This window comes from Protobothrops mucrosquamatus, unplaced genomic scaffold (genome assembly GCF_001527695.2).
Source record: "Protobothrops mucrosquamatus isolate PMUCROS unplaced genomic scaffold, P.Mucros_1.0 scaffold1454, whole genome shotgun sequence".
Taxonomy (NCBI): Eukaryota; Metazoa; Chordata; class Lepidosauria; order Squamata; family Viperidae; genus Protobothrops; species Protobothrops mucrosquamatus.
Window position 1 is genome coordinate 1 of NW_015387632.1, and position 21,542 is coordinate 21,542.

A 21,542-nucleotide genomic window follows, 5' to 3' on the forward strand; every position below is an offset into this window, starting at 1 on the left:
TCCACAAGTCATAAAAGGGCCAAGTTTGAAGACCCCTGACCTAGATCATCAGAAGCCATGATCACTTTTTTTTAACATCTTCCCTTTTAAAAATGTAATGTCTAGCCTTTCTATTTTCTCCTCTGTTTTAGTATTTGGCAACTAACTTGGGTTTGGATGCAATTGGATTTGGATACTTGCAAACATTCTTTGGTATTCTTCAGCTTCTGGGTGGCCCCATCTTTGGAAGGTAACTTTAAAGGATTGTTCTTCTGAGCTCTTGTGCAATGGCAGAATTGTCCTAAATTAATAGTGTCATGTTTAACTTAGGAAAATAATTCAGATTTAGTATCCAATTTCAATTACACATGCAGGATAAAACAGAAAAGGAAAAAATCTAAAGCATACCCTCCATTGTGTATTAACTACTTAGGGATGTGATAAGAGCAAAACTGTTTTCCTTTCAACCTTGGTGTCTTCAGACTACAAGCTCACAGATTTTTCCAAGGAGCATTGCCGGGAACTCTGGGAACTGAAGTCCAATGCAATTTTCTCTAAGCTTGGGGAACCCAGGTGTAATGCTACCCGCTGCTGATAACATCAGTTGATTGGAAAGACTATATAGGGCAGGGGTGTCAAACTGCCGGCCCACAGGCTGGTTTCATCATACCGGAGCCGCGCCCACCCCATTGCCGGCAACGGCGAAAAAGCTCCGATATGTTGCGCGACGTCGTGTGACGTCGCGAGTTTGACATGTCTGATATAGGGAGACATGTCTGATATAGGCAATTTAGTAATCTGTGTTATTTGCTAAAATTTTCAGGATCACATACGTTTAGAATTATTCTGAGCATCTATTTTTGATTGGTACTCATCAGTCCTAATGAATATTTTCCAATATTCAGATAGATGGATGGATGGATGGATGGATGGATGGATGGATGGATGGATGGATGGATGGATGGATAGATAGATAGATAGATAGATAGATAGATAGATAGATAGATAGATAGATAGATAGATAGATAGATAGATAGATGCAGGCACACAGACAGACAGACAGACAGGGATAGTCCTCACCTTACGACTACCATTGGACCAGAATTTCACTCGTTAAGTGAATCGCACCTGATTTTATGACTTTTTTTGCCACAGTTGTTAAGCAAAGTAGTGCAGTTGTTAAGTGGACTGTACAGCTGTTAAGCAAATCCAGTTTCCTCTATTAACTATGTCAGAAGCCAGCTGGGAAGGTCATAAATGGCAATCACATGACCCTGGGACACTACAACCATCGTAAATACATACCAAATTTTGATCACACAACTGTGGGGGTGCTGCAATGGCTGTATGTGCAAGGACTGACCGTAAATCACTTTTTTTAATACTATTGTAACTTCAAATAGTCACTAAACAAATGGTTTTAAGTTGAGGACAACCTGTAGTTAGATAGGTTTGTGTTCCGGTTTTTTGACAATCAGGTTGATGGCTTCCAATATGACGGGTTCTGCTTTTCTAACTGAGGTTCAGTCAATGTTCTAAATATGCTGCATTCTTCTTCCAGGTTTGCTGACCAGTTTGGAACTAGAGCTGCCTTGACCCTTTCATATTTGGCTGGATCCCTGTGCTTCTTGCTCCTCTCTGTATCCATCAGTGTCCCGCTGCTCTTTCTATCCAGGGTTCCAGGCATCTTCATTCATGGATTACCAGGTAATGTTACAAGATATACAAATCCAGAAGTCAGTTGACTCCAGTTACCTTGGTTATTAATTGAGCCTGCAGCCCTTCAGAGGTGGACATGGAAAGATAGCTTGTAGTTCAATAAAAGCTCACAATTTTCCACTGTCTTCACAGGTGCACAGATGGTTATAACAGATTTGACAACTCCGGCCAAACGTGCTGATGCTTTAGGAAAGCTTGGACTTTGTTTTGGAATAGGAGTAATTCTTGGATCATCCCTGGGCGGTATTTTAACCACAAAGTTTGGGTGAGTAGTCTAATGGCCAAATAAGTAGTTGTGCTTGGAGGGTAGCCATATTCCAGCTATGAAGTTGGATCATTCTTGACCTATTAAGAAATACCTTACTCTGTGCCAAGATATCAGTAAATAATGTGAAACTGGGTGGAAAAATATAAAGGAAAAGATTGCTCTGTGTTGAGAAGGAATAAAGTTCTGCTTAGTAGACCCTCCCCCCCAAAATTGTTGTTTGTTTGCTTGTTTTTTCTTCTGTTTTACTGGGTCTGATTCTCAGAGACTGCCTCAGCAAGTCCCTGCAGTTTTCTTGGCAAGGTGTTTCAGAAGTGGCTTGCCATTGCCTCTTTCTAGGGCTGAAAGTGACTGGCCCGGTGTCACTCAGCTGGCTGTGTGAGTAAGGTGGGAGCAAAGACCACAGGCTCCCAGTTTGTTAAGCCTGATGACTTAACCGCTACATCAAACTGGCTCTCTGTAATTTTTAATCCTCTTTCCATTTGCCGGAAAAGAAAATGATTCTGAAATGAAGACCAATTCTAGTTTCTGGATAGATAAAATTCTCATGGGGGAAATGTGGAATTCTTGCATTTGCCCTGGTTACCAGCAACTGAGGGTTTGTGTATGTGTTCACTCTTTCACCCTACAATAATTTCTCCAGTGGTTTGTAGCTTTTCTAGTTTCAAACACTTCAGTGGAGTCCCAAAAGAAAAAAACGAGGGAATTCCTTCAACATTCTTTTTTTTTTTTTCCAAACCAAACACCATTAACAGGTGGGGAGGCTAAAGTGTGTTTTCTTCTAAACAATGACTTATAAATTGGGGGCAGAAATGGTGAGTTATATTGTGTTACATTTATGTTCAAGATCTTGGAAAATAAGATAATAGGAGAGATGCAAGTGACCATACATATTGAGGGTCATTGCTAGGGAGTGGTTGTTTGCTGGTGAATTTAACTCTTTTTGTATTAAGTAGACTCAATTGGTCTGATCGTTTTTCACCTGTGCCTGCTTGCTCTTTTCTCTTTTCCCTTGTCATTTAATGGCTTCTTGGAGGTGTATATGCAAACATATAATATGCACATATGTACAAGTGTGTCTGATGCATAGATTTATTGGAGAAGCAAAGTGGAAAATGTCCATAATAGATTTCAAGTAGAGTTAAGATGCAGATTACTGCATACTGCATAGGATTTTATCAATAAAGGAGAATATTTGTAGCTCAGGGTTGAAACGAGTTGAACTGAAATGAACTAACACTGATGATGTTACCTAGTTTGAGTAATGAAACATCTGCAAGAAAACAACCAAGTTCAGAGAGCACCAAAGACCCCTCGCCGGATTTTATCCCCGTTTGTTATTTTTTTGCTATCTATCCAGCTGGAGAAATCCTCTTCCTTCTGAACTCGGCTAAGGGGAAGCACCTAACCAGCCTTGGCTGATTTTGAAAAAGCTATGTAGGATCAATATAAAATGATAATCAGATGAAGATAACCAGGAAATACTGTGAACTGGACTGAAAGGTCAAGAATACATCTTGATGGAGTGCTGCGGCAAACCAATTCTGCACATTGCCAAAAATGGTACAAGGAAGTGTCCATGAAATCAACACCAGGAGATTTTGCCTTCGCCTTTTTATTAGCTCCCAGTATGGAGAGCAATTCTTAGTAGAATATGAGAAGTGCAAGTTCCAGGATCTATTCTTCTGGGAGGATTAGAAATACGATAAGAGATTAATCCCAGCAGGCTTTAAAATGACAAAGCAGCGGTGAACTGCTCGAGTATTTGTCTTTTGTGTGCCAGATCAGTGAATTTAAACAAGTATTTTAGAAATTGCTCCAGAGCAGCCCTAGTTTAGAAGAAGGTTAAGAAATCAAAGTCCATGCTGAATGTTAAGTCTCCTCCCACCCTGTCCAACAAGGGCTATATTTACCCTCCACTCTTATTCTTTTTCCTTCTTTTTCTCTCACTAAATATGTTATTGACTAAGGTTGTTTTGTGAAACATACTTAGATTTAAAATGCAGATTAATCTTCTGAGTAGGTGACCATTCTGCTATGTTTTGAGCCAGCAAACTGTATTTAGCCAGTTGAAAAAAATACGTATTTTATCTTATTGCAAACCTGAAAACCAGAAATTCTATTTCTACATCAAGTAGCCATCATAGAAGGAGGCAAGTAGAGTACAGCTGTAAATTATTCAGACTGCCTGAAGCATAAAATCTAATTCATTTTACAGAGAAAGAAATGCTGCTGCATTTCGAGAAATCTTTCTCAATAACATCTTCTAAACGGATCATTCTCAAAAGCACCTACTAAATCTAAATAAAAGACAAAAACGGGGGCAAACCTGTACTATTTTATTCTATATCTCCGAAGGCAAGCTATTATAATAAATGTACACATTTGACCACTAGGTGGCACAGTTTTCCTCTCGATGTTTTTGTCCATTGACGGTACCATACATTCTGCCCTTGATTTGAACAGTTAACACTCCCTAATTTGTGCCTTAGGGAGAATGGAAAATATAGCACAACTATATCTTATCCCCACAACGTGGGTGGATCCTAACAGGAAGTACCGGGGCTGTAGAGTAGGAAGCCGAAAACATCCTGGAAGAAGACATAACAATCCAATTCTGCATTTTGCCAAGAAAACTGCTTAGAAGTTTCCATGCGGTCACCAGGAGTTGAGCTCTTCTCTTTCGTGACAATGGGGAAATTGTGTTGAGAATTGTCTCTTGGCATTTATCTGTTGGCAATGGCTTGCCAGAATAGCCTGCTTAGAATAAAATGCTTTGAAGAAACATCTTATTTAGATCATAGGGAGGGAGCTTTGTGTGTTTGGATTTCTACATGTGCTGAAAGGGTCAAAGAAAGTTAAAGTCAGCTATCAACTTCTAGTAGTTCAAATGGTTTTGTGGAGGCTACTGACCAGTGCCTACATCACATTTGAGGTTTTTAGCTGTTGATCAAACCATACAGTGATTTTTGATAGACTTTCTCAAGGTATTTACTTCAGAGTGAGTTAAGGTCTACAACATTGTCCACAAATGGAAACTTAAGAACTTCATCTTAAGCTCAAAATTTTGTGTGCTTTTTAAAATTAAATTTCCTAGTGGCTTTTTCATCTTTTCCTCACAGAATTTACTTGCATACCTTTGATCATGTTCATTGAACATCAAACATCAATTTCAGTGTGTCCTGAACGTATAGAGTTCATGATTTCACAGGGAATTGACAGCTCTCTATGAAAAGTCAGAGCCTGCGGTGCATTGGCCTGACCTCAATGCTCCATTGAAAATATAAATAACTTTTTCTTCATCTTAAATTAAAAATCCTTTTTTAATCCAGTACATTTAAAGGGTACAGGCTGGAAAAAAATTGTTCTGATGAATCACTTCTAAGCTCCACAGTTTGAACCCTGCATGTTATCACTCTTCTCTATCCCTTCCAGTCACTAAAAATACATCACCCTTTCTAAAGCATTGATTAATATAGGCCAGAGGTAGGCAACCTTGGCTCTTTTATGACTCAGGAATTCTGGGAGTTGAAGTCCATGAGTCATAAAAGAGCCAAGGTTGCCTATCCCTGATTTATAAGCCTTTGTATTTGCTTCATTTTGTAGCAGGATCTATGAAATCTTTTTATTTAGCACACCTAGAAGCATAACTGATATGAAATCCTATATTTAGCTTTAGCGTTTAATTGTACAACTCCTTATCTTTTTTCTAGACACCACACAGAATTTCATCCATTTGGTTTGAGGAAAAAAATCTGTAGCTGGATAACAGTATGGAAAAAAATAGATTTACAGTCAGATTGAGTTATTTTTTTCAATATACACTAGGTGGTGCTAACATGTTGGAAAAGGTTGAAGTGAGGGTGGTTTTTATATATATATATGAGGGTGAGTAAGAGCACTCAGGATCAATTTGTTCTGATTACCTGGTCCATAAACTTTTTATCATGCCATAATGAAGCAACTTGTAATGGGGCTTGGGAAAATATGCATTACATGGTGTGGTTGTTTATTAGTTATTTCTAATTAACCTTCATTTTAAAATATAGAAAAGGAAATGTGAGGGATACTGACTTCTGGATGTACTTCAGATTGATTTGCTACTAGGAAAGGACGCAGGCTAAATTTGCTGGTTCAAATTATTTTAGCAACCTTTTCCCTGGTTTCCCGTTACATAACAGGATTTCCACTTTCTTGCTGATCCCGTGAGTAATAGAAATAAATTTTCCTATTGCCTTTTGACAATGCTTGTTATATACACACAGGGAAGAGGCATGAATACAGTGAGCATTGTAAGTTGTAACCTGGTTCCAAAACTACCCTCTTTTGATGCATAACTACACCAAATCTTATAAATAGGGAATTAGAAGTAAAACTCACAATATCTAATTAGATCTATTCCAATTTGTATATACCACTTCAGGCTTCTTCCCCATAAGGAAACAGATGTCCTTCCAGATGTTGCTGCACCATTTCAGCAGCTCTAGCTGAAAGAGGGTGATGATTGAGTTCAATTCATCTCTGGAGGATCACTTTCACTCAGCAGAGCTGAAAGGCTGCCTACCCATCCTTAAGCCATCAGAAAATGAAACTGACATGAATTTGCTATCCCTGTTGCCAATTCTGATCTGCTTTGGTAGCTTCTATAATAGCTTGCCACAAGATAGTTGTGTCCTAATTTGGGGTGTGCGGGACAAAGTAATTGATTAAACCTTGTGGCTTCAGTGTCCTTCTTTCTCACATCACTAATTTAGCAAAACCATCCAACAATCTAAATAGTGCTATGACTGGCAGATGGTTTTGACATATTTGGTCTAGCAGATTTACCCATTATCAAAACCCAAGCCTGTTAAATAGCTAACTTTTGGAGTGGGCGCTGCCTGGTAACTTGAGAATAGTTCTCTGGTTTTTCAAGGCAACTAACTCCCTTAGCCCATAGTTCAGTTCTTTATCGGAGGACTTTTTTTGGCAGAGAGTTTAGAGTTATTTTGAAAGAGAGCTGAAGAGGGCTAAACCCACACTCAAAACAAGGTAACAGACACCTCATGGAAGGCTGCTCCAAGCCTATCAAAACAGCCAGTTCTCCCATTGATCATATTATATTAAGGCAACTGCCTTAATCTTGTGTAATCTAAGAAAGAGAAGGACTGGGATGACTTCCAATATTTGAGGGGATGTCACAGAGAAGAGCAGGTCAACCTATTCTCCAGAGCACTTGAGGGCAAGACAAGAAGTAATGGATAGAAACTTTTCAAGGAGAGAACCAACCTAGAACTAAGGAAAAACGTTCTGACAGTGAGAACAATTAATCAGTGGAACGGCTTACCTCCAGAAGTTGTGGGTGCTCCATCACTGGAGGTTTTTAATGATTGGATAACCATTTCTTTGACATGATATAAGGTCTCCAGCTTGAACAGGGGGTTAGACTAGAAGACCTCCAAAGTCCCTTCCAACTTTGTATGCTGTATTCTGTAATGTTATTCCTGCCAGTTGGAGGACATTAGAACAAGTCCTCCATTTAGGACATCTGGTAGCCTTAACTATGTCTGAATCAGCTTTTATTGCTGTTCCTCATTGACAGACATAGACAGATCAATATAATTCATTATATTTTTCTAGCTGCAGGTGCCTAGCTACATTGCGCAAATTGTGGAGTTGAATAGAAGTATAATTCATGGCTTCTCACCAAGAATTATAATCTGGAGAAGATGCTGAGAATTACATTAGAAAATCTTCAATTGTTGGTCGGCTGTTTAACAGCCACAGGGAGCTGCCAGTACTATAGCAAGCAGGACCTCTCTCCTACTCTTCTTCCAGATTGGGCCAGAGAGGGTCACCTGCATCCCAGGAAAGTGTGCGTGCAGCATAAGTCAAAGATAACTAATAGATCAGGGGTGTCAAACTCAATTTCATTGAGGGCCGCATCAGCATTGCGGTTGCCCTCAGGGGCGCAGGTGGGTGTGGCCAGGGTGGGTGTGGCCTACTGGGTGGGCGTGGCCAGCTCTACATTGTTCGCGTCAAGGGTGCCTGTGGGGGCCTGGGCAGGAGTGGGACAGATCTGAGGGTCTCTGGCAAAGGGGGTGGGACCGGGGCAAGCGCCAAGGCATGGTGCATTTCTTCATTCCTCACAAAGGGTGACACCTCCCCAGCATGCACCCAGGGGCGGGGGCGACGCGGCAGGGGCTGGTTCCTCGCTGTTTCTAGACAGCCTTATGAAGCTAAGACTGAATGTGTTTCAGCATAGATGGCCACCACAAAATTGTACATTGGCTCTCGGTCGGCCTGGGCAGTGGGGGCTGTTCCCTCACTGTTTCCAGGATGGCTTCGCGGGCCACATGAAACCACTTCGCGGACCGCATCCGGGCCCCGGGCCTTGTGTTTGACAGGTCTGTAATAGATGATGGGATTTTTATTTTTAGCATGGTTGAGGAATTTTGGCATAGTATCTTCCCCACTGATCTTAAAATTAGTTCTTTTTGGTGAGGGGAACATCACTTTAACATCAGCACAGGCTTCTGTGACTTCACTGTGTCTTAGGGATGGGCAATATTATTGACAATATTATGGGGAAGTACAGTACCAGGACAAAGACCCAACCAGGGGATTTTGGCCATGGCAAAAGGCAAATGAAGAAAGGCCTGCTGGTTCCCTACTGTTGCTATTAAAGAAATAAGCTCAATTTGGAGTTCCTGCATAGTTTGTCTTATATGGGAAGTTCCGCAATGACCTCTTGTGAGCTTTCCTTCGTCAGCACTCTGCAAGCCCTTGAAGCATAAGTGAGTTATTGTGTCAGCAGTGGAGGAGAGAGCAGATCCATGATGCAAGGAATGCGGGAGTGGGGTGGGTTGGGGGATGCATTCAGGAAAGCACACTCAACCCACCGGGATGCCTGCTAAAGTCATCACTGACCAATCCTCCCCGCTAACACTTTCCAGAAGTCTCATGTATATTTAGAGTTGCATGGTTTCCCAAAAAGGCCCACTACCTTCCTGCTGTTTGATACAAAGAAATAGGTTCATGCTGTATTTATTTTGGATTTTTTTTTCTCTTTGTTTGTTATGATGCCATACAGAAAGAATTTAACCAGAGGGTTCTATCCACTTTGCACTTTCTTTTTCATGGTTTTTTTTTCAGTAAGTACTGTACTACTACTATTCATTGATGTGTGCAGCTGACACATTTGTGCCTAGGGAGGGGGGGAAAATCCCATATTTTTGCTTTGCTCTTTAGGCAATAACTTGGGCTGTGTTTTCAGAGATTGCTAGTGACTCTTAAAATGGTAGCTTACAAGATCCCTGTTCATAGGCTTATCTTTCTAAGATCTGAATCGTTCTATAGAAGTTGGATCACAACACAACACCTAATCTGATTGAGGATGAGGGAAACTGAGAGTTCAATGCTAAAACTTACATATTGTGCCAAATAAAAACCCAGCCAATCTTCAGTGGCTTAGTAACTATTGAATTAACTAACCATTGTGGTTTATTCCATAAAATATGGATAAAATATGGTGGAGCAGGCTAATTCTGCCCACTGCCAGCAGTTCGATCCTGATCAGCTCAAGATTGACTCAGCCTCCCATCCTTCTGAGGTTGGTAAAATGAGGACCCAGATTGTTGGGGGCAATATGCTGACCCAGGTTGGTAAAATGAGGACCCAGATTGTTGGGGGCAATATGCCCTTAGAGAGGGCTGTAAAGCACTGTAAAGTGGTATATAAGTCTTAGTGCTATTGCTATTGCTAAATCAACCCAGCCTTAGTGCCATGTGTTAAAAGGCATGAAATATAATGCAAGAAGGGGGGAAAAGGATGTCAGGGTTGAATGCTTCATAGACTTACTCTTCTGTTTTGCGTCAAGAGTACATTCATGGCTGGGCAGAGTTAGTAGAATTTAGCTTTACTGGGGTTGTTTTGAACTGTGGTATCATGGGGTAATTTTCTTTTTTAAAAAAACACAAATAAATGACTCATAAATGGCTTTTAACTTTATTTCAAAAGCTGCTTGCAGATCATCAGTCCAGACTCCTTGGCAGCCAACTGGTCAGTGGGCGATCAAGAGAGGGGAAGAATGGGATCTGTTGAAAGAGAGACAATGAATTGGGAGGATCACAGAGTGAAAGAGAGCCCATTTTTTGGCACTGGGTTCTGCCCAACACTGGCAATCAGTGTGAACACCCAGGAGGTTGCCCACAAAGGAATCCAGTTCTCAACAGCAACAAAAAACAGGTTTTCCTCTTTTGGTATATGCTGCACACAGGCAAGCAGAGTAGACTAGGAGCCTAGTTTTAAATGTATTTGGGAGGCTGTGATGATAGAAACCCAATTGTACTTTATTTAAAAAAAAACAAATCAAAAAAATGTAAAACTCCACTATACCTACAATCCCATTGCAATGGGAAAGATGTGATAATTAACAACAGGTGAATCAAAAAGGGTTTCTAGTTTAAAGTTTCAGTTTGTTCACTGAGCCCATCTCTCTCTTTTTTTTAAAAAAAAAATAGAAAACCAGTTGACAAACAGTTACGTCTTTTCATAAATGGGGATTGGGCTGGGAACATTTGTTGTTGACAACTTTGTTCTCTGAGTAACTGAACGTTCTGTGTCTTCACACCAGACCAGCCAATCAGTATCAGAGGATTATCCCTACAAGGAAAATACAATACAGGCTCTCAATCAAGAGCTGGGATGACATAGTTCTTTGCTCAGAGAAGGCCGTTCTCTAACCATGTCTCTTTCCCATAACAGAGCTGTTGCAGCTCTGAGGAAATTCCATGGAATTTCTCGCATTTCCATCCCATTGGCGCAGCGGAAAATCAGTGGGCGTTTAAAGGGGTAAACGCTGGGTCATAGATGAACAGGGTAAAGGTCCCAAGACCTCTGTTTCTAGACAATTTCCCCATTCTGGCTTGAGAACTCTTTTTTTATTTTTTGTACTATAGCAGAAATGCTGGCATTTCTCAGACAGGAATTATTATGCTGATTGGGCAAGCAATTTACACTGGTGAGGCCAGAATACAAAAAAATCTTTGTTCTTGATGACAAGACATTCTAGAGGACGGAGGTTTTCATGGCTGTTGGCCAGATTATCCATAAACTCTACCAGGTTTTTGCAGGTTGTGGCTGCATGTTCAACCTTTCTTGTATAATCAAATCCTAAATGCTACCAGATTCTGGGTCTCAGAGCCTGGTAGCACTTAGGATGACATTCCTGCCACTTGTTTGTAAGGAATATAAGCAAAACTGGGTTGATTTGTTCAATGATCCACCAGTTTGTTTACCTGGCTGTCCACAGTATTCTCAAGAGTCTTCTTCAACATCAAAGTCCAAAGGTGTCAGTACTCTTCAGGATCCAATCTGGGGCAGTTACCAGGACCAGAGATTTAGTCTTCCAAGCTTTTGGACTTGTGTTGGAATCCATCCTCAGGGAACTTCTCTCTCACTAGAATGTCCACTTCCTATCCTGCTTTTTTTTAAAGTCCAACTTTCACTTCCATAGAGTGTCACAGGAATATCATGACTTGTATGATTCTGATCTTTGTAGGTGTAGTCACAACATAGCATTTGAATATCTTTTCCAAGGGCTTAATAGCTGCTCTACAAAAGTGCTAGTCTGCAGTGTGTTTCTTGACAGTTTGTTCCTTTACTGTTGATGGTTGAGCCTAAAAGGCAGAAGTTGTCCACTATTTCAATACCTTCATTGCCAATTCTAAGTTTGGTTGTTCTACCTGTGGTCTTCTTTATACTTAATTTTAGTCCCATTTTTCACTGTGCTCTTTACTGCTTTAGGGCTTGCAGATCCTTTGCATATTCAGCTATCAGAGTAGTGTCATCAGGGTAGCACAATTTATTGATATTCCTTCCTCCAATTTTAAAGCTACACAAATCTTCTTCCAATCTAGCTTCCCTTTGTGTGTGTGTGTGTGTGTGTATGTGTGTGTGTGTGTATTAGCATATAGCAGTGGTGGCGAACCTATGGCACGGGTGCCAGAGGCAGCACTCAGAGCCTTCTCTGTGGGCACGTGCACCGTCACCCCAGTCCTAGTCCTTCAGCTGGGTTTTATAAAACCTTTTCACTTTAGGCCTCCGCCACCATGTGCAAAAAAAAAAGGTTTAATCAGTCAATTTCAACTTGTTGCAGGAAAAAAAAGTTGGAATTGATTGATTGTCAATTGAAAGAATTGTCTTGCAAAGTTGGAATTGATTGATTGAACCTTTTAGTTCCACTCAGTCTGCCATTACCACCCCAGCCATGCCCAGCCAATGGGCCACGCCCAGCCAATGGGCCACATCCACCCGGCACTCAATGATGCATAAGTGGGTTTTGGGTTGCAGTTTGGGCACTCAGTCTCTAAAAGGTTCACCATCACTGGCATATAGGTTGAATGAATAAGGGGACAGTATACAATCTAGTTACAATACTCTGGCACCAATCTGTATCACCAAGTTCTGCCCATTTTGTGGTTTCCTGATTGTATATGTTTCTCATGAAGACCATGAGATCTTCTGGGATTCTCATTTTTCTGAGCACTTTCCACAGCTTGACATGATCAACACAATGAAAGGCTTTTCTGTAATTGATGAAGCACATACTGACTTTTTTTTTTTACATTCTTTGGCTTTTAATTATTTAACATGCATCAGTAATTATGTCTCATTGTTCCTCAACCTTTCTAAAGCCAGCTTGAACATCTTTTCCCATCTAGAAACGTTAATCTGTGTTGGATGATCGTAAGCATTATTTTACGGGTACAGAATGTGAAATTAAGGATATTGTACAATTGTTTACACACTCTGTTAAGCCTCCTTTTTTGATGCTGGAATGTAGACTGACCTCATCCAGTCAGTTGGTCACTGTGTTGTTCTTCAGATTTGATTAGAACCTTGACTGATTCTTCTTCTGTTGCTCACCATATTTTAGAGGATACTCCATCAGTTCCTTCTCTTTCATAAACTTGAATAATTGTCATACTAAATGGTTGACCACAAAGTCTAATCAATATTATTCATCATTGATTGCATAGTGGCTAAATATTGTTCATACTATAACCTTTCTCATTACATAAGTAATACTATTTCTTCTTTGCTTTTCATGCCCAGCATAATAAATAGTGCAATCTGACTGAAAGTGTCCCATCCAGGTCCATCTCCATCTTGCTGAAGTCAAATCTATCAATTTGTAATTGTTTCATTTCATCTTTTACTGTGTTCGTACTTCTTACATTCCATGTTCCTACTGTAATTCTACCTTTGCAGCTTTGGATTTGCTTTTCCTGTATGACAACATCAGCAATGAAATGCCCCAAAGGTCTTAATCTAACACAGTGATGGCGAACCTTTTAGAGACCGAGTGCCCAAACCGCAACCCCAAACCCACTTATTTATCACAAAGTGCCAGGGGCGCATCAGCATTGTGGTGCCCTCGGGGGGGCAGGGAGGCGCCTCCAAGTGCCGCCTCTGGCACGCAAAAACCAGGGGCGCAAAAATGGGTCACTGTGCTGCAAAGCGCAAAAAAGGCCGCCGCTGCGCCATGGGGTGCAGATACAAGGCGCTGGACTACGCAAGAATGGGGCAGGGCTAATGAGTATCATGCAGGCACTAGCCCCGCCCCATTTGCAGCACATGCATGCTCGCAGCCCCGTGCGCGCACGTATGCATGTAAAATGCTTCCCCCTCCTTTTTCTTCCAATCCGCCAATCGACAATGGTTGGTGACCTCTGCTCTACCACCTCTACTTGAACTTGCTAGTTGGCCGCTTCGCCTCCTTTGTGCTGGGCAGGGCTCCTGCTCTGGCCGGCGGTGGCGGCCTGATGGACCTGCTGCTGGCGGTGGCAGCGTGCGTGCCAACAGAGAGGGCTCTGAGTGCCACCTCTGGCACACGTGCCATAGGTTCGCCACCACTGATCTAGCACATGATTAGTATTTCAAAAGTTCCTCAGCTCTCTTTTACTATGTTGAGTGCCATCTGACCTGAGGGGCCCACCATCTGGCACTATATTGTCAATCATTTTATTTCCATGTGGTTTTCTTGGTAAAAACACAGGGGAGGGTTGTCTTCTCCTACACAGTAGCAATTGATGCCTTTGCTTTTGTCACTAAAGTGATCATCTGCCCCTGGCGTCTTCCTATGTTGTTGCTACCCAATCTAATGCCTGCTTTAACTGGGCAGCTGGGATGACCTTCACACCTTGGATACACTCCTGTTCAGAATATATTCCAAATCCTTCCCAGAAACAACCCCACCAACACCATAAAAATAAAAATAATTTTAAATAGAAACACAGCTTCTAATATTCGGTTTTTTAATCTGGTTTTACAGGGGTTTGTATTTTTATGTTTTGTATTTGTACTGTTTTTAATACGCTGTGCACCGCCCTGAGTCCTGCGGGAGAAGGGCGGTATATAAATTAAATTATAATAATAATAATAATAATAATAATAATAAAATTATAATAATAATGATGAGGTAATTACAACATAGAGCAGTGGTCCCCAACCTTTACGGCCTGGTGGCCCGATTCAGGGAGGGGAGGGGGAATGGTTCTGTGTGAGTGACAGGCACACGTGGGGAAGCGCTCATAGCTCTATTGGTGCAAGCGGCGAATGCACGTGTCTAGTGCTCATGCGAATGAAGCTTCGCACACAAGCACAGGAGCCCACCACTCAGGCATGGGGAGCTTTGCATGCATGCTCCCCCACCTCTTGCCTGGCCTGATTCCAAACGGGCTGCAGCCCGGGGGGTGGGGACCCCTGACATAGAGCATCAATAAAAATATGTGTTGTAAATCTCAACCACATCACCTTTATCTCATTCCATTCTGTTTCAGTTGTTATTTTCCTATTAGCCATTGTTATTCTTTAATCACATTTTTTAAAAAAATAGAATTACCAGGTGTTGTGTCCTGAGCCTGCACTCCACACGCACTCCAGCCTGGGAGTCACACCGGAGGTCTTCTAACTATCCACACCTCACAAACAATACTCCAGACACGAAGACTGATTGGGAGCATACTCACAACTCACAACATACAAGAGAGCAGGCACAACAAGGTGGGGACATGGCTTTTTCAGCAAGGGCTCACAGAAGGATGTCCCCACGTATTAGGGCTAACAAGGAGGTATCCTTGGACCCTATCACTACAGAAAGGAGCCAGGGAACTCACACACCTTCAGGGAACATTGAGATGAGTTCAGAGGGTTTAGAAAACACCATAGGTGGTAGGTCAACCAGGTATAGCGAGCATCAGAGTCCTGACTTCACGAGCCTAGGAGGCGGGCAGGAAGGTCAGGCAGAAGTCACGAGACAACCACTGGGTAATTCACCTAGTGTGGGCAGCAACCGGGAAAACACTACAAGTTCCCCAGGTCCGAGAAGGTCGCTACGGGTCAAAGGCCCTCCCAAATACCTTGCAGATTACGTAAGGTGAGCAAGTATATAACAACCTGAATTAGAGGTTCAGACTGGTTGACTCTGTGGACACGGGGTTTGGGGCACATTGGTTCTCTGCACGACAGAACGGCCCCATATCTCACCACACACTGTGAAATTAATGCAACAGTTAGTAACACACACTTTACCATGGTGGCGTCCATGTTGGCCGCAGTATTATTTTATCTAGGGGGGAGGGGTGTTGTGTCCTGAGCCTGCAGAAGCAGGCTCAGGATGTTGCAAGAGTCCCGGGCATTTGCAAAAGCTGCCCGGGACCAGACTGAGCGGCGCCGGCCTTCCGCACATGCGCAAGGCGGGAAAAGACCGCCTTGTGATTGGTTGGAATTGCCCGGGTATCAGAGGGTATAAATAGAGGCCTGCGTGCCTCTGCTCGGGTTGTTCGTGGATTGTAGTCAGAGAATAAAGACATGTTAGAAATGCATTGCTTCAAGCGCCATTATTCTCCGGACTTAACACCAGGTATCGGTGATCCAAATGTTAAATATACCTGGTTTCCATAGCTGTGTTCAGGTTTTAATTTCACCACTATTATCTTATGTGAAGGTCACAACAATTATCATACCGCTCTTTAGTATGAGCATAATAAAGGAATGTGAAATATTTGAATGCTGAATGTTTCCTTTGCTGCTGATGCCCCAACATGGTGATGAATAGTGGCTTATACTCACAAGATTCATGTCGAAACTTGCTTTTACCTGAGATGTGACATATTACAAATGTAGAGGAAAAATAAGGTGATGTGAGGTGTATTGTGCCTGCTGGGAAAGCTTTCCACTTTTTGAATCAGAATCTGGCTGGAGCATTACATTGGAGAAACAGGGGAAACTTCTGCTTTCCCTCATTTAGTTCTTAGTTTGGCTAAAGTTGAAGACAATCAGTCAATTTTTTTCTGGGGTCTTCTAGAAATTTCTTAGACCTCAAGGGCGTTTAAGCCATTTTGTTTTTATCATTATACATATATGAAGCCTGAATTAGTCAGAATGTTTATTTGCATGGACAATTCTATTGCACAGCTAACAGACGTCAGAGAATAGCATGGGAGAAACTCAAAGATGGCCTGTTTGCAACAATGACCTCCTCAATCATTTCTACCTACCCCCAGTGTAGGGTCCAACAGAAAGGGCCTGCTCTAGATCCCATCTAACTCCTGCCCTCTCAAATGAAGTTTCCAGTAACATTTGGCTGGCTCCACCCTGCCGGTGTTTTGAAGGACATTGATACCCTGGCTCTTCATCCAGGCCTTTGTCAAGGGTGACTGAAGCCTTTTTTGGATTGTATGTATCTCTTTAGTTGGGGCCCTTGGAGCACAAGCCCTACAGACTTGCACAAAATCAGCATTAGTGAATTTTGACAAATAGCTAAATCCATTTTCTGAATTGCCAAAGCCCTGGCCCTTCCCACCATAAGGAATATCATTATGTGCCATCAAGACAGTGTTGACTCTTAGTGACCACATAGATCTTCTCAGTGGTGGGATTCAAATATGTGAACAACCGGTTCTCTGTGTGGATGCTGCTTGCGGAAGTCCATTCTGGGCCTGGGCAACAAAAAATTAGCTACCAGTTCTGCCGAAGTGGTGCAAACTGGCTGAATCCCACCACTGGATTTTCTCCATTAATCTAGAGGCATATTGCTTCAAATTTCCCATGAATTGAGTTAAATAAACAAACCCAAGGCCTATCAAGGTACAAATGGTTGCCATGTAGCTGGGCAACCTGTGTGAAGCAATATATGAGGCAATAATGGGACAGAAAGTACTTTTCAAAAAAAAAAGCAGCTGAGACAATAAGAGACTCTTCAGCACAGTCAGCCTGAGGACATCCGTCATTAGATGAATACAATATTTTTGGCAAGTGTCCCCAAAGCAGTAGAGAGCAGCACAGAGTTTCCATCCCTCTCTTTGCTGAAAATGAAAGACTAATTTGCTGAAGAATGCTGACTTAATTAAAGGAATAGAAAGCATATCAGTTACACTTGACCAAAATAGAAGACCATTTCCAAATTTTATCCATAACAACTCAGCTCCTCAGTCTTAAGGGTCCATGCCTTTCAGATGCAATATGCAAGGCAAACAAAAATAGTTTAGGAAGTTAAAAAAAAACAACTTTGCTGATTTAAAACAGATGGCTGGATGTTTCTTTTTTTCCTAGCAGCCAGCAAGCTGAAGTCCACATATTTTCAAAACTGCTGAGGTCGAGAAACACTGCCTTAGAAGAAAGATCAATGTAATTCCAAAAGCTAATTCACATACAATTAATCCTTGACTTGAAACTGGCCATTTAACAACCATTCATAATGCATACAGGTCCAGAACAGGTGCTTTACAACCCTCATAAAATACTTCTGGCTATCATAAAATGTCATGCCAGCCCCTCCAGTATTTTGTTTTCATTTCAGGTACTTGACAGACTCACCTTTATGACTGGTGGCAGCATCACACAGTCAGCTTACAGCAAAAAAAATACCCATTCAGAAGAATGGATCTGCAATTTATGACTGCAGTATTTACTTAACAGTCCTGGATTCATTTAATGGCTGAAATAATTCACTTAATAAGCTGTAAAATCGGGTCTAGCCATGTGGGTGCCTCAACCTATGACCGTATCAGCATACAACCAGAAATCCAATCCCAGTTGCAGTTATAAGCCAAGGACTACCTGTGTACAGTAATTATTCACTTCTTATTATATCAAGAAATGACTTAACACTTGTCAGTGAGACAAACTACCTAATATATTATACAGGACTTTCATGTTACCATACACCACACCCCATCCCCAACAGTTTTCAATAAAAAGATAAAGTTGGAACCAAGTGATTTAGATGGGTAAGCACAAAGTGCCTTAAAAAATCAGTAAAAGGTTGAAAAACTGCACTGTGAAATCAAAAGTGACATCAAAATAAGCCAGCATGCTGAAAATTCTGTGACCCTCAAATTTGGTTTACAGTTTTCTCCCTGCAAAATTAGGTATTCTAGGATTGAAAAGGGAACAGGGAATGTTTTCATGTTATGGCTAGTGACATAGAAGCCAGTTCCTGTCATTGGTCCTTGGGGTGTGGGGTGCAGAGGACACTTCTGTGATATAATATCCTGTCCCACAAATAAGGCAAAGCAAGCCAGATCATGTCCAGCCAGTTTCCTTTCTGCAATCAGTCTAAGCTGGGCACAGTGTCACAGCAATTATATCTTCATTCCTTTCCATCTGAGATAACATTCAGTGAATGGAAGCCTTATGCCCACAGCAACTGCATCTGAAATGGTTCCAAAAGATAAAGGGGGGGAGGAATTTAGAAAGGCCAGCTGTTCATTGCTAGTGTGAGTTTTACAAGTCATGAGGTGGCTATTTGGGATTTATCTGATGAAAGGTGTACTTAATTATGAGCTATATTTATGCTGCCTTCCCCCAGCCCATATTGTCTGACTGAAGCATTCATTTTTTAAGATTCTCCCCATCTCACCCATTGAGGAAGGATTTGTTTTTTTTCCACAGAATAAATTCTCTGTCTTTTGGCAGCAGGGATAAATATGAATATAGATCAAAGAGCTAGTAGGGAGAGAATAATTCAGAATGAGGCAGCGATATGAAAAGCTTTTTTTCTGTGTCCTTCCATGAGTCTGACATTTGCATCACTAAGCAATGACATAACGGATGCTGCATACAAACCCTCTTTATATTCTGGAAACTCTTAAGCTGTTTCTTCTTTATCTGGACAAGACTCAGCAGCTGGTAAAGGAAATTTGAATACATTAATTTGCTCTAATTCTTGAAAACACAAATAGGAACACCATATGAAAACACACATTAAGATTAATCATTGCTAATTTACAGACATTTTAATTTTATTTCGAAGTATACTTAAGAAAAGAAAATTCAGAGCAGTATGCAAATAGCACTACAATTATGTTGCCTTTACTTTAAAAGTGAAATTACTGAAATTACTGAAGTTATTTCAGTTGCTTGGAAAACAGCACCAGAATAACAAATATACATAACATTTAAAACAAATTTCAAATATTAACTAAAACACAACGTTTGGAACAAAGATAAAATTGTGTCAAGAAAATTTAAATAAAGAAGGGAGAATTAAAGGAAAGTAGAACTAAAAAGTTAAATTAAAAAGAGCATTGCATATAAGCTACGTGGTCAGTTAATCACACTGTTGCAATATAAGCTGTTTGCAATGTAAGCTACGTGGTCAGTTAATCACACTGTTCTACATTTCTGTTGCACATTCTAAATTATCAATATTGTTTTTCAATTTTAGTTCCTATTTAAAAACATGTCCCATCCATTAAGCAACTAATGGGAAGCATATCTTCTCTGTCACAGTGCCTGCCTGTCTAAAATAGCATTTCCCTAGATTTGAATGACCCCCAACTCTGCAAATATTTAGTCAATTTTTAAAAACCTAGTTTCTCCCCTGACCTCTTACATAAATTGGTGGTATGCCGTTGTGGAAAATTGTTTGCTTGGGCAATACTATGTTATTCCCTCTGTTACAAGTACTTCTATTTTTATGTTTATTATTTTACTTTACTTTAGGTACTGTCTTTAAGGTTTGGGCAGTCCTTGTTTAGTGACTGCCTCATTTAGCAACCAGTCACAGTTACAATGATAATTAAAAAGTAACTTTGAAACCAATCCTTGCATTTACATCCTTTGCAGATCTGTAAAGGAAAGGAAAACTAATGTAAGGTTATAAACACAGTCACAGTTTCATTTAGTGATTGCTTCACTTAACAACTGAGTTGCTGGCTCCAAGTGTGGTCACTAATGAAGACTACCTGTATCCCACTGTTGTTGTTTTTTAAGTTGAATTGAGTGGTCATACAAATCTAATGTATAAATGTATTTTGATTCCATCTCATTCTATTTTTCAGGCAGCTGACAACAGTAACTGAAATCAAACAAAAACAATGTACAGTTCAGTATGGAGGAAGTGTATTTTAAAACAGAATTAAATATTCCTTGTGTTGCAGCTTTATATCTTGATCCAATATAATAATGGAATGTAGAAATTACAGATTTTATAGGGATTAAGTATTTAGTATGAAGAGCTTCAATAATGAAAAACTATACTTTGGATCCAGCCCAAGCTAATTAGTAGCATTGCAATTATTTTCATATTGATTTCTTTAAGTTTATATGATACTGAAAGGGGATAGCAATATTTCCACCATGAAAGTTTCTAAATTATCTTTAGAGAAAGATTTTACACAAGGTAGTTAGAGTTGTCAACTCAAACGTTACAAATGATGAGCATTGTAACAGCCACTTTATCAAATGATGATCAGTAACAACAACTATTATAATAAAATGTTCTTTGGGCCACCACTTCTTTTAAACTCTGCCACTTATGGGACCTAGAAGTATGCCTTTTCAGTGGCCATCATCCCTGGGTCCTGGAACAATATCCCCACCCTGATGTACAATAGACCCCAACTCTGCTCACTTTAAAAAAAAAGTTAAGGCCTGGCTATTTATTTACATCCAAAAGAGTGGAGTCCCCTTCTGGTTATTTTATAATTGTACTTGGTCACCATTTTGTTTTTTATCTATGGGGTATGCTTTTAATGTTCTGTGGTTCCTTTGGTTTATTGTTTATTGTTGCATGCTGTCCAAAATCGCACTGTTTGAGTTGGCTGGATAAATAAAACTACATCAGGTCTCTCCAGAAATAGCATAAAAAGATTTAGGAATACAGATCATATTTCTGTAGGCCAATAATATTCCAACCGTGTAATACTGAATGCCCAGTAAGATGTGTCTATAGCTAATCTACATTTATCATTCAAGTATGGGAAAAAGACTGAAAAAGGAAAAAGCAATAGGGATAGGGAGCCCTGGTGGCACAGTGGTTAGAATGCAGTACTGCCGGCTATTTTCTGCTGTCTGCCAGCTGCCTGAAGTTCGGCAGTTCAAGTCTCACCAGCTGAAGGTTGATTCAGTCTGCCATCCTTCCGAGGTCAGTAAAATGAGGACCTAGATTGTTGGGGGCAATATGCTGACTCTGTAAACTGCTTAGAGAGGGCTGTAAAGTATTGTAAAGTAGTTATAAGTCTAAGTGCTATTGCTATTTTGTGGGAATGATTAGAATAATGAATGAAAAAAAGATCAGTGAGGGGAATAA

At 40.7% G+C, this 21,542-nt stretch overlaps 1 protein-coding gene across 1 annotated transcript in view; it reads left to right on the plus strand.

The window, feature by feature from the left end:
* Positions 1 to 131: 131 nt before the first annotated feature.
* The window catches only part of SLC22A18 (solute carrier family 22 member 18), a gene marked incomplete at its 5' end in the record, with an annotated part of 65,040 nt that continues 43,629 nt past the window's right edge, over positions 132 to 21,542 (plus strand). The window contains 3 exons of the mRNA XM_015822065.1: positions 132 to 229; positions 1,541 to 1,686; positions 1,831 to 1,963. Coding sequence (XP_015677551.1) covers positions 132 to 229; positions 1,541 to 1,686; positions 1,831 to 1,963 — 377 coding nt within the window. The remainder of the gene's footprint in view (positions 230 to 1,540; positions 1,687 to 1,830; positions 1,964 to 21,542) is intronic.